Source organism: Bactrocera dorsalis, chromosome 3 (genome assembly GCF_023373825.1).
Source record: "Bactrocera dorsalis isolate Fly_Bdor chromosome 3, ASM2337382v1, whole genome shotgun sequence".
Lineage (NCBI taxonomy): Eukaryota > Metazoa > Arthropoda > Insecta > Diptera > Tephritidae > Bactrocera > Bactrocera dorsalis.
The window spans coordinates 91201340-91215598 of NC_064305.1; the positions used below are offsets into that span (position 1 = coordinate 91201340).

The window sequence follows — 14259 nt, forward strand, 5'->3', positions numbered from 1 at the left end:
GTTGGCGAACTCATTTGAAAAATTTTGTAATAAAAGCTGAATATAACACAATACGATTCTTGAGCTTTTCGAAGCTTATCAAAAATAGAAGCATAGTTATATAAACTTAACCGCAGGAACCAAAAAAAATTTTAGCAAGTAACTTCAACCAAAGTGAAAAATCGTCTTATCTTCGTGTATATAACAAGTAAGGAAGGGCTAAGTTCGGGTGTCACCGAACATTTTATACTCTCGCACAATAAAGTGATAATCGAGATTTCATTATCCGTCATTTACATATTTTTTTATTTTGCAGTAAAATTAATTAGAATTAAATTCTGAGAGATTTACCGATATTTTCGGTGAAAAATTAGGTTAGGTTAGGTTAGGCACTGAGTTTTTCGTGTTCGATATAAGGGACCTTGAAAAGTTATAGTCCGATTACGACAATTTTTCCACAAGGGATACCTCAGCTCAAATACCGTATTTGTGTAAAGTTTTATTCCGCTATCATCATTGGTTCCTAATGTATATATTATACAGAGAAGGCATCAGATGGAATTCAAAATAGCGTTATATGGGAAGAAGGCGTGGTTGTGAACCGATTTCACCCATATTTCGTACATGTCATCAGGGTGTTAAGAAAATATTATATACCGAATTTCATTGAAATCGGTCGAGCGGTTCCTGAGATATGCTTTTTGGTCCATAAGTGGGCGACGCCACGCCCATTTTCAATTTCTAAAAAAGTATGAACTGTATGTGGAAATGTTTGAAGGAAACGAGCCTGTAGAGTTTGGTTGACATAGCTATAGCAGTTTCCGAGATATGTACAAAAAACTTAGTGGAGGGCGGGGCCACGCCCACTTTCCAAAAAAAATTACGTCCAAATATGCCCCTCCCTAATGCGATCCTTTGTGCCAAATTTCACTTTAATATCTTTATTTATGGCTTAGTTATGACACTTTATAGGATTTCGGTTTCCGCCATTTTGTGGGCGTGGCAGTGGGCCGATTTTGCCCATCTTCGAACTTAACCTTCTTATGGAGCCAAGAAATACGTGTACCAAGTTTCATCATGATATCTCAATTTTTACTCAAGTTACAGCTTGCACGGACAGACGGACGGACAGACGGACGGACGGACGGACAGACAGACATCCGGATTTCAAATCTACTCGTCACCCTGATCACTTTGGTATACATAACCCTATATCTGACTCTTTTAGTTTTAGGACTTACAAACAACCGTTATGTGAACAAAACTATAATACTCTCTTTAGCAACTTTGTTGCGAGAGTATAAAAATATATCTCCATACTTTGTATAAACATAATAAATTTCCAAGCGAAAAAATCATATTTTCTTTGTTGTCTACAGTTTGACCACAATTTCAGTTAAAAAACTTTCCTGCTTCATATTGCTTCCGAAACTTGAGCTGCAAATTAAAAACTTTTATGGTTCACTAGCTCACGTTGAAAACTTAAAAGACTCCACCCCAACCATTAAGCTTTCATTTCTAGCTACTTTACGAATTTTTCTCACATTAATTGGCATATATTGCGCCTGTCTGGCCCAGCCCCTGTTACTATCGCTATATACATATGTATGTAAGTCTACAGCACTTTTCCGCCTACAGCTAGTCTGATAGCCTGACTTTTATTTCTAATTAATTAATTCACATTCAGCGCTAAGTCATCTATTTATACACACACACGCACAAACTCTAATGTCGAGGCATTCCATTATATGCTCACCTGCAAGTCGTGCGCTCATTGTTTGTTATGACTCTCGCAGCGTAGACAAAAATAAAATTAGCATAAACTTAGGTGTGTGTGTGTGTGTATATATATATACAATGGAAGAGTTGCACGCTTTCTATGTTGCGGCGCTGTCTGCATGAATAGCGTCCGAGTCTATGGTTCTCGCGTTGAATTTGACCTTTCATACCACACTTTGTTGCACAACCGAAAATAAAAGTCGACCACAATGGCTACATAACTACAATGGCATGAGCCAGCACACATTGGCGACGCACGCACTCGCCACTGCCTATGGCAACAAAGGAATAAAAGGACGATTTATTGCTTTTCGTCTGACCATTGGTCATCATCAGACTGCTGACTCCCCGGAGCGAGTCCACACATACATTCGCACATGCGTTTATAGTGTTTACGTATGTGTGTGTATGTGGGTAAAGGCGATGATTACAGTAATCATTTGTCTGCCATTCTTTTCACTTTCGCCGAATTTACGCTGCTTCTCATTTCATTCATTTACTTCATTTTTGTCGCATTTGCTAAAGCCGTGAAAATAAGTTAAATTTATAGCTTTTAATTTTGTCAAAGACCCCAACTTTTTATTTCTTTCTTGTGCAATCATTAAACAATACTCGTCTGCGTTAACAATTCTTTGACATTAAACTTTTGTGAGGACTCTTTGCAGCGCGCTCGCATTTCCGCCATCTTTTAAGTAATCGCATTTCCGCTATCTTTATTAGTATTCTTTAAGTGACCCAAGCGCGTAATCTTTGGCCTGCTCTCTGCTCTTTCTACTTTCTATGGGGGTAGGGTGTTTGTAACCCGAATTTTAGCGCTACTGATGAACGAAATTGAGGATAAATGGATTTTCAAGAGTGAAGTTTACAATTAAAATAATTTAAGCAATTTCGTCGTACGTGAAGCTGTGTCATAAAATTATTTAAGCATAATTTTGATATATGCCTCAGATTTTGGCAGAGCTTGCGAGTCTAGAATTTCACACAAGGCTCTTTATTACTCCAATCTCCTCGGAGAATTTACTTACCACGTTCTAGGTAATTAAATTCAGTCGTAATTTCTTGTGGTCCTTATGCTTCTTATTCTTCTTGCTTGTGCTTAATTAAAGCTGTGAGCGTGTCCGTTTATGTGCGCTCGTTGGCGCTGCCTTTGTGGATGTCATGGCGTATACGTAACTGCCTGCGTAACTGGTAATTTGTGTGTCGTAACAGAATATTACGCAACGACTCATAACTGCTGACGACATTTTAATAAATTTAGCTATCAGTTAGGTAATTTCGGTAATTTATGATTTTGAGGAGGAAACCAGGAATGCTCTGTAAGTGGATTCTGTACACTAAGTGTATAATTATTGCATATATGCGATGAGTTTTAGTCTGTGGAAAAAAGTTCAAGAAAAATTTTAAGTCCATGAACATTCTCCGAAGTTCGGAAGAAAGAACATCTGACACATTTTGCATGACAATATCGCTTTTGCTAGAATTTTTTCCAGCTGAAATAAGATAGCATAAGTAATCTGCTGACAAGTAGCCGGAAAGAGTTTTTATTATTTGCTTTCCAATAAAGTAAAAATCGGTTTTAAGTAATTTCCATTGCGAGCACATATATATATTTCTCAATTTACACATTTCAAAAATTACATTTATTTATAACAATAATATATTAATATTAATCCCATACATTCTTAGCATATGACCTTACAAAGCTACATATAAATTTCTAAGAAAGTGAACTTTGAAAAATTCAGCAATTCTTTTTCAATAAAGTATTCTTTTACAATGTGTTTTAGAAACAATATACAGATATTTAAATATAGGGTAGTCGAAAAAAGAAGAATGTCACGTAAGCCACCAAAGAAATTTGTGAAGTTTACGGAGACAATGCTGTATCAGTTCGTGTAGCATAACAATGGTTCGCTCGCTTCTGTTCTGGAAACTTCGGAATTTCGACTTACACTGATAAAAGTTTTACACTGATGAAATAATATCTCTAGCGGAAAAATGGCAAAAAGTGATCGACCAAAATGGTACATATTTGTTTATTTATTTATTAGTATAAATATAAAAAAATAAGTTAAAGTTTGATTAGAAATACGAAAAAACTTTTTCGACTGCCCAGCATATAACAAAAATATCTCCATAAAAAGATATTTACATAGAATAACTGTCTTAACTTATAGAAAAATTGTACTAAGTAAACAAGATAAAAAACTAACTATTCTTAAAGTAGGGCACTAGTGAAGCTGGAAAATATCAGAATTTGTAAAAAATTTATAATGAAAAAAAAAATTCAAGCGAATATACTTTATTTAAGTAACTTTACATATACTTAGAGTACACACACACACACACAATTAAACACATATACCACATTTATATAATTTGTTAATTTCGTTTTTTATTTTAACCATATACTTGTACATATACACACATTTAACTATTGACAGGAATCATTTACAAATATCAAGTCATTTTCTCTCAATATTTCACACTGAAGTTCACTGAAGGCCAGTATTCGTGCTCAAGTTCCAAAGCTAACACACATATGAATGCAATATTTACAAAAAATTAGCAATTATTTACAATTCTATAATTACAACAATTTTATAATTACAATTACAGCAATTCTATAATTACCATTACAATATTTTAAATAATATTTACATTTAAGTGGTGCTTAGAGTACAGTGTGTTAAAAAAGTTCTAGTACTTATAGTAAATTCGTTAGTTTGCGTTTAATAATTTCCCTTTCCGCTTTTGATTAGCTAATGACATTGTCTTACTTCTAATACACTTTAACTTAGCATTTAACTAAAGAGATTGCTTAATACTATACTACTCATAGATGTTAGTTCTTTATAATTTGTGTTCCCTTATACGGAATTTTCCTCGAGTCCTTGCTGCAGATAATATGAGAAAGTAAAGAGAATAATTGAAAAATCAGTTGAAGGCTTTCCAAGCAGAAACTTCAGAAATTAGTTTAAATAGTTTTTCCAAAAAAATATTGAATTATTGACTAGAAGTACAAAAAGAAAAATAAAGTTGAGTATAATATCACCATCACAAATATAAAAGATTCCATAGAAGAGCTTCATTTAGATTCGTCAGTTTATATGATAGCTATATTCTAAAGTGGTCCGATATCGACGATCCCGATATATGAGCCGTTTCTTGAAAAGAAAATAGTGTACACAAAGTGTCAGATCTATATCTATACATACAAATGGACAGACAGACAGACAGTCATAAAAACGGACATGGCTAAAGCGACTCCACTCATCACGCTGATCATTTAATTATATACTTATAACTTCCTTCACGGTGTTACAAATTAAGAGGCAACCTTTACCTCAGGGAACAAAAAAGGACTGTCTTCAAAGTCTCAATTATATATCCAAAAATGTACCAAAAATATCCCATAATATGCTATTCGTCTAATTAAAAACTTTCCTCAAATTGTGAGCAAGCTTAACATCAGACTTTCAACCTGCACAACTCCTACATAGTTTCCTTCTGAAGGCAAGTAGCTAAAAATGAAACATTATTATTCAAACCGGCAGCACTTTATCTGAGCTCGGAGCAAGTTGCATAATTGCAACATTGCATTGTGGCACGTGCCCACCCAGTGCGGGATATACAAATTAGAAAAAATCGCTTGGCAAGTTGCTCCGAATCCCTTGGAAATGCGCAAAAACAACAAGGATATCTCGTTTTATCAACGCGTATAGTCTCTATGTCCTGCCACCGGTGTCTTATTCGTGTTTACATTCGTCCATATTGGCCCACTGCGCCTATGCGGCAATACACTGTTGCACCAGCACACGCACACATACAAACAAACGAAGTGGCACAGCAATGAAATGGAAATCCCAGCTAAGGGCACAATGTGAAAATGCAAATTTTACAGGGCAATAAACTGACGGACTATGAAACTTGCCCGACTATCAACTTTTAAGTACCACATACATAGTTAAAGGAGTATGAAACAAGTAAGGATAGGCTAAGTTCGGGTGCAACCGAACATTTTTTACTCTTGCAACTTGCAAGAGTCAAAGCGAGGGAAATACTTAAAGGTGTAAAACGTTAAACAGATTATTTATGTATATCTATATAACCCTATGTACATATATCTACCCTCTATCTATCTCGATTAGTTTCAGGTGATACGGACAATAGTTAGGTGAACAAAACTTTTATAATTTAAAGCAAAAGTTTACGAGAGTATAAAAAGAGTGTAAGCGTGAGAAAAGAAAGTGGAAACACACCTTCATGAGCGGACTAATCGCTCGCGGCATAACGGTCAGCGCCGTCACGGTGGGCATCGTGTGCAAAGTGCCGTTAGAACTGTGCTGCAACGCCATCGCAGCGCTGATGTTCGCGTTCACACTCAGGCTCTGGTTGTGGCCCAGCAGGGTGGTGGTGGTGGCCGATGAGACGCTGGACTCGCGTTTGCCTTTGCCATAGTAAGCTGTGAGTGGCCTGCAAGGAATAAAGCAAAACAAACGCAACCAAATATTATGCGATGGCAAATGAAAAACTGAAATCGAGAAATAAAGAAACAGAAAAACCAACAAAGAAACAAAATTGCAAGAAAGCGAAAACAGAGCAAATTTAGTGCATCTTTCATTCAATTTCTGTGTTTACTACGATAAAAGGTCGTACATGTAAAATATGGTATACCATCTGATAAAATTTGTAAAAATTTAGTTTTTTTTGTCAGTTAAATTTGATCAGATGGTACATAACGAAAAGAATTTGGAATAGATTTTCTTATTTTAATTTCTAAATAATAATAATAGTAATAGTAATAATAATAATTTGCATTGTATGTGGTGGACATTTTAATATTAATTCTAATATTACCATACCGTGTGCTCTCGGTTCTCGGCGAGCAATCCTTTGAGAAGCTCTTTGTGGTGTATCTGTAATGAAGAATATACAACAACAAATTTAATAAAGCGAAGTCGTTGAGCAAGTAATAAAGTACAAAGTGGCAGTATAATATAGCTATATCAGTTTAAAATCTTATTTATAACACAACTGTGTTCAGTTAAAACAAATATCTCTTTATGTAGCGCATATCATTATTCGTCACTGATTATGTGAAAGACTTAAGGATCCATTAGTGTATACCTATCGATGCCTTCACCTACAACCACTGACTAACATAGCAAAAAATTGGAAAATATGCCAGGCTTCTATTTATGTTTCTGGCTTCTAACAGTTTGGGCTCAATTTTAACCCTTAAATGCATGATGATGTATATATACATCAGTGTTTTCTTCCTTACATAATTTCTAAACGGTAACTCAAACACAGTATTTTTTACTTTTATTAGGTGCTAAAAATATCTGTGTTGACTTTTGAATGTCACTTTTTAATTTTAATAATTTGACAGCTTGGCGCGCCACTTAAAAAATACACACTTGGTATTTAAAAAGGAAAAACCATGCATTTAAGGGTTAAGCTGTCATTATAAACTTTGGTATATCTGACTACAAAATGTGCCAATTATATAAAGTGCTGTCATTTACAGTGGGAAAGGACTGAAATTTCGCGAAAAAAGAAAAGATGATTGAAGTAATCTTAAGCTATAATATGTTGAGTCTAAATATTACACACAACTATTTGTTAATGCCGACTGTGTGATGCATTTCAAAAAGATACGAAAAAGGGGTCAATCTTTCTTCACTAAGGTAATGCCAATTCTCACACATTGGCAGTGACAGGGCGAATTTTGAATAACATTTATCAAATCACTTCTATCGTGTATCAAATTTGTCCCTATATTTATAGAAGATTATGTATATTGATCTCAAAGAAATAGTTTGTAATACTCCAATATTCCTTTTTCCCTTCTTCGGCTAAAAGTAGAGCTTCGGTCGTCAATAAAGCTTGACCAAAATAGCATGGCATTGCGAATGAGCTGACTGGTATCGTGTTAATTTTAACAGTTCTAAATGGTCAATTGATGTGGTGATTCTGAACCTACCATTGACGATTGCACCTTGTTTGCAGTTGGCCGTGTCGCCCACATACACAATAATATGCATTGTGGTGCGGCATGTCATGAATAACAAACGTGCGTCAAAGCGTGTTGCATGCTAAATGCGGCTTGTTCACTGTTATTTAATCGAAAACACTTCTGTGGCCACTGGAAACCTAGTGGATGCATTGTACAGTTGCACAGAGCCTTTGTATACTAAGGAAGACCAACAAAACACGAATGCAGTGCAAAAGAAATTTTAACAAATTCATTTCAAATAGCCGTCCAATAGTACGGATCAGATTCTTAAATGTGCAAATTTTGCATTTGATGCACATTTACCACAAAAGTTTTATTTAAAATAAATATAAAATTTAAAGGAAATAAATTGTTATTTATTTTTTATTGTATAAATTCTATATTTTGCAAATTCTCCCTTTGCACAGCATGAAGTATTTACTCGTATATTTTGCCAAAATTCAGTGCAGTTTGCATACATGTGGATAACCTCAAAGGTATGCGAGCAGCTGGAAAATATTAAGTAAGTTGATGAAATATGCGAAAAAAATATTGCCAGGACACACTTAGAAATACGATATATGCAATTTTGTACACACATTTTCGTGAAGAAATAACCTTCTTTACAGTAGCGAGGTGTGAGGACCACCTTTTCACGCATTCTAAGTAATATTTAGACAAAACATGACAGAATTTCGAGAATGCGAAAAAAAATTACTTTTAAAAATTTCATACTTAGTACCTTTAAAAGTGCAAACGTGTCTGCTGTGGCGTATAAGCAACCTTATTGTCACATTTTAATTTGAAAATATTGTATTTCAGTTTTAGTCCTTAATTTACTTCCGTTCCTCATTAAATACCAAATTTATCCATTCTCAGCTTCGAAATAAGCAAATACATACTTACGTTTATATGCATTAATCACCTGTTTGCTCACCTTCTGCTTTGATTTAGTTGGATATTCCGCTCGTCGCGCCACGTGGAAATGTGATGCCTCAGCGTGTTTCTCACTTCGGAGTTTAGGAAACAATAGAACAATGACACTGCGAAGCCCTGAAGAAGAAAGACAAAAACATAGCGAATTAAAGCACGTTTGACGTCCAGCGGATGCTTAGGAAAGGTATAAGAAAAACCGCAATCCTTTCATGCGCTTTCAAGTTCGATTCATATTATCTTTCACCGTAACTCTATACAGTTGCTACAATGTGCTATTCAGTGCTCGGTTTAACATTACCGCGCAACCCTCTTGTGTAAGCTGTCATTACCTGTGTACTGAGCAGCAGCGCGCGCACGACGGCGAACATGTGACTCATGACCCCGCTTTCGCTGGGGCCCGCCAACACCACCAAGTAGGTGATGCCGAAGAGCGGAATGAGCACCAACAATGCCTTGGCTGCTTTACGATATTGGCGCGTCTCCACTGTGTTGGCGGATCGGAGCTTCGTTATCAACACCTGCAAAAAGACACAAGCAAAGGGATTTGGTTCGTAATTAAATAGCGACTTATTGAACCAAATGAAATATGATTTGTTTAAACGGTTTGAGCAAGTAACCGGATTCGTTTGAAAGAGTTTGGAATTTCAGTTTTTTGATCATTATTTTCCCGTTTATCGTGTAAAACAATTAAAAGGAAAAGGAAAATATAACATGTAATATAATAATAAAAAATAAATATAGTTTTAAGAGTTGACATAGACCTTGTTAATATGAATACAGATGCAATTCTCTTTGGACTTTAAATTAAATTAAGAGACAACGAAAAATCCACTGAATTTTGTAGAATAAAAATCAGTTTCTGATTATTATTTGAAAGAGTTGTGCGGTGGAATATCGTTAAAATATACTAGTGAGGGAATTGAGAGGAAGGGATCCGTTTAACCAAGTTACTTTGAGTCATTCACATAAAAATTTAATATTCCTGAAAAAGGCTAGTATTTACTTATGACAACTGTGCGGTTCTGTTAACTTCCAAAAATGGTCTGCTGCGTCTCTTTCTGTAATTAAATATTCACAAAAGATGCAATCACCAAAAATATATTTCCTACGTCATACTAAACTAAGATTCTTTCAACGCCTGAAGCACTTTCACTTGCTTATCACAAGTCTGCAAACTGCTTGCAGCTTGAAAATATGATTTCCTTAACAAATTCTTAAAGCACGCGAGGAAGAGAGTAAATAACTTGCAAGATTTATGGGGAAAAATGAATTTAGCTACTTTCAACTACGAATAAGACAGACTGTTTGTTCTATAAATAAGAATGAAATTTATGATGAAGTAATAAATTTACGTATTATGCGCGTTTGTCATGGTGTCCATGTACTTGTGTGCACATGAACGCAAAAAAGAAAAACCATCCTTTATCCTTTACAATGGTTGCTTTTAAATTTCGAACGAAACACTCTAAACTTATATCATTTCATACGCTTGTGCATGTGTTTGTAAACGTCTTCATTTTGCCTTTGAACCATTACATACACCGACATATTTGCACATATTTACTTAGATGTATGAGTGTACATATTTGTTTTGCTAAAAAACATGCTAGCTTTCTAATTCAAATATTCTTGAATGGATATCGCATTAAGTGCAGTCAAGGGATATATTTTTATACTTCAAGTAACAATCCCCTACAAACATACAGTACATACATACATATGTGTCGTACATGCATGCGAATTTGTTGTACGCGCTTCAAGAGCCAGCACTTAAAATAGAATGACTATAACTTTTTATTCGAGAAATGAGCTGTCATTGTTTACTTCATGGCGGAGGCAAGCTCAGTAACAACAGCGTAACTGTGCAATATCACCAGCATGAGATGCTATCTATTTTGGCAACTTGAGGACACACTTGAGGGTGAGTGTTTATGCATTGTATATTACTACATACATATGTGTTTGGTATTGTAAACAGGCTGTTAACACTTACCCACATAATTCTCAGTAGAAATATTAAATTCATTATCAGCACCGCGCAGACTGGGCCCTGAAAAATCCAATCCACATGGGTTTCACGCATCCAAGGACAGCCGATGTCGAACTGTGAAAAAGGATAAAATTATAAATAAAATTCAAAATTTATTGAAAACTGTTTTAAAATTGATAAAGAATTAGATATTAAAGCAATGGTTAGCTTCAGCAAATATAATACAATTATATATATGCCAGTATAACCATATGTAGAGAATATATAAAAAAGTTTAAGTTACAATCACCGACTCACCTTCTCCACATCGTAGGATATCGTCAATCCCTTGGCAATTGCCCAAATGACAACGAAACCTGCGGGTCCACCTAAACAAAAACATAAGTTGTTGTAATTTGTATCCAATTTCGTTACTAGTTAAGACAGAGAGAAAGCTACTCTCTTAATCTATATCTTATCGGTATCAATTAGTGTAACACAACAATGGATCGCTTGCTTCCGTTCTGCAAATTTCGATGTGAAAGATGCACTTCGCTCTGGCCGACATATCGTTGAAAAATTTGATAAAATTATGGAAAAGATTGACCAGGATCATCACATAAGCAGTCATCATCGAATGGTTTTGAACCATTTAAAAAAGGCTGGTTACAAAAAGAAGCTCGATGGTTGGGTACCACATGAATTGTCTGTGAAAAATTTAATGGACCGAATTAACATCTGCGATTCTTTGCTGAAACGAAATGAAATCGAACCATTTCTGAAGCGAACGGTAACATGAGACGAAGAATGGATCAAATGCGACAACAATGTGTGAAAAAGATCATGGCGCAGCTCAACAAATGGTGGTCGCAAACCCAGAATTGACGTCAGGAAAGGTTATGCTGAATGTTTAGTGAGATTGGAAAGGAATCATCCACCATGAGCTATTTCAGCCTGGTTGAACGATTGATTCCACATTTTCCTGTCAACAAAGGATGATATTGAAGCAAGCAATTGAAAAAAAGTCCAGAACTGATCAACAGAAAAGGCTTCGTTTTCCATCAGGACAACGCTAGACCACACACATCTTTGATGACTTGGCAAAAACTGGCAGAGCTTGGCTGGGAAGTTTGTTTGTTTAGTCCTGACGTTGCACCATCGAACTACCATTTGTTTCGGTCAATGGAGAACTCCCTTAATGGAGTGAAGTTGAATTCAAAAGAAGTCTGTGAAAATTACTTGTCGCAGTTTTTCGCCGAGAAACCAGAAAAGTTTTACACTGATTGAATAATGTCTCTAGCGAAAAAAATGGCAAAAAGGGGTCGACCAAAATGGTACATATTTGGTTCATTAAAACAAAAATAAGTTGAAGTTTGATTAAAATTACGAAAAGACTTTTTCGACTAACCTATATATTTCAAAAGCTACGAGTTTTATTGGAGAACGCCAGAAAGTATACTTCTAAAAAAGTAATTTGAATATTTTCATTTACTAACAAACTTTAGAGGTAGATGCAGAAGAATTCTGCTGAGCTATAATAATTTCAAAATTCAATTACATAAAGTTGTGTGTGGGCATTTCGACCCAAAATGCTGAAGAGGCAGAATATGGCGTAACAGGAAGTTATTCAGCGTTTTTGGCTGTGTTTGGGGTTGTAGAAGGTAGAAACTTGGGTATTTCTTATTGGAATAAGGCTTTTTTAAACGCTAATATCAATATTGAAAAAATTAAATTGCCTTGCACGCAATAATTGCATAATAATTAATGTATGCATGAGGTAAGGTAGGTGTGTCTGCTAATCGATGTGGGTACCTGCTATTAACGCCCCCAAACTAATTGGTGTGGCAAGGGTGAGTTCCGTTTATTCACACATGAGCTCTGCCTTTCAACGCTTTAATTTCGCGATAATTTACGCAACATTTGCCTCACAGAAAATGATTTTATCAGCCACCCACACAACGGCGCAGCGCAAAAGCGTGCATGCATACATTGCTACATATTTACATACACATGCGCCTATTTCACGCCAACTCAGCGAAATATATTTCCCTCCGCCTACTCACACTACACTCTAGGGACACACATACAAGCAGAATTTAATGTTTACACACACACACACACACACACAGAAAAATACTTTGGTAAAATCATGTGTTATATAACTACGGATACATATGTATATTGGTATAATAAACGCTTACCCCAGCCGATGATTGCGTATATATTGAAGCGTATATTATCGCCGGAAAATGTCTTCACAACCAGCATGTACAAATAAAGGCCTGTAATGAAAAGAAAGTTCAAAAGAAACAAATGAAATGAAATCGGCGAAGAAAGTGGAGATTTACGAGTATACTATTGTTGATATAATTCCAATACAAATGTGCATATTTATGCGATCTGATTTCTACATGTCTGCGCGCAAATATAAATAGTCGGAAATAACTGTTAATATATGTTTATTAAGTAAGATGTTGCTTTGATAATAGAGTGCGGCTGACCAAAGGTCATTGGTTGGAGGTGAACGCACTTTTGCTTACTCTACCTATATGAGTATGTGTGTGTCAAGCAGCGCATATTTCATTGCTTAGCGCAAATAATCGGCCGATGAACGCATATTCATATATGTATGTATGTATGTTGTAAGCCGACTAACCAGCTGTGCGTGTGCGTGTATGTTTGAGCAACACACAAATCAAATTGAGTTTTTGTAAATAACTGATTACTTTCGTAAATGCGATTAACAGTCAGCAGTAAAGCTGCACAAATAACAGTATTAATCGACAACAATGCAAACATGAAGACACACATGTGACAAATTCCTTTTATACATATGTACACACAAATATATATCTGTTTACTCGGCTTATCACATCATGAATTGGTGAATGCACACATATCATCGAATATTTGTGTGATTTTTGGTTGCTCAGGCATGGCATTTTTATGCACTCATTTATTTATTATTGCACAACCGCTTATCGCTTATGAGCTTACTGCTAATCTCGTTGTAGCTTTTCATGTAGATATACATAACACATTCCAGAATTCAGAGATTTTCCTGCGAAAGCCGAAATTAAGATTTTGTTTTTGTAACTGCATTAATGGAGGTAATAATTTAGTTAATGTTGGCCTTTCGCAATTTATGCTTGGAAGATGTCTTTAGCAGTCATCAAATAATGGAAATTGATTATTTGCTTAATTCTTATTAAAGAAAGAGGGAGTTCTGGCTAGAATAAGTTCCTTTATGACACAAATATCATTTTAGTATTCTATGAAATTATTTTATGCAAAAGTAATGTATTAACATAAATAATGTATTACTGTGGGTAAGATATAGTAAGACTTGTACTAAATTACGAGCGAAAGCCCATTTGACGAAATATTTATTTCTTAGGTTCCTATGACTGTCAGTGACATCTGAGTGAAACGTTTAGTGTTTAGCACACGCTTGTCTTTCTGAAATACGTAGAGTGCATTTACGATGAGTGAAATTATTCAATAAGGAAGTTCCAATAAATTTTGTATATAGAATCAAATTTCTGCTGCCGAAAGATTGAGAATGTTGGAAAAGGTCTTCGGTGATAATTGTTTA

At 35.3% G+C, this 14259-nt stretch overlaps 1 protein-coding gene across 5 annotated transcripts in view; it reads right to left on the reverse strand.

Annotated features, from left to right (window-relative positions):
- Nucleotides 1-3515: 3515 nt before the first annotated feature.
- The window catches only part of LOC105230520 (diuretic hormone receptor), a 33383-nt gene continuing 22639 nt past the window's right edge, over nt 3516-14259 (reverse strand). Inside the window, exons 6-13 of one of the 5 annotated variants that reach the window (XM_049451942.1) lie at nt 12866-12946; nt 10983-11053; nt 10689-10799; nt 9025-9213; nt 8697-8812; nt 6624-6677; nt 6021-6234; nt 3516-4655 (exon numbers count right to left, since the gene is read on the reverse strand). In XM_049451942.1, coding sequence (XP_049307899.1) covers nt 4629-4655; nt 6021-6234; nt 6624-6677; nt 8697-8812; nt 9025-9213; nt 10689-10799; nt 10983-11053; nt 12866-12946 — 863 coding nt within the window. In that variant the 3' untranslated portion in view covers nt 3516-4628. Of the gene's footprint in view, nt 4656-6020; nt 6293-6623; nt 6678-8665; nt 8813-9024; nt 9214-10688; nt 10800-10982; nt 11054-12865; nt 12947-14259 lie in introns of those variants that run through there. The other 4 variants (XM_049451943.1, XM_049451944.1, XR_007422250.1 and 1 more) reach the window with 4 other exon arrangements.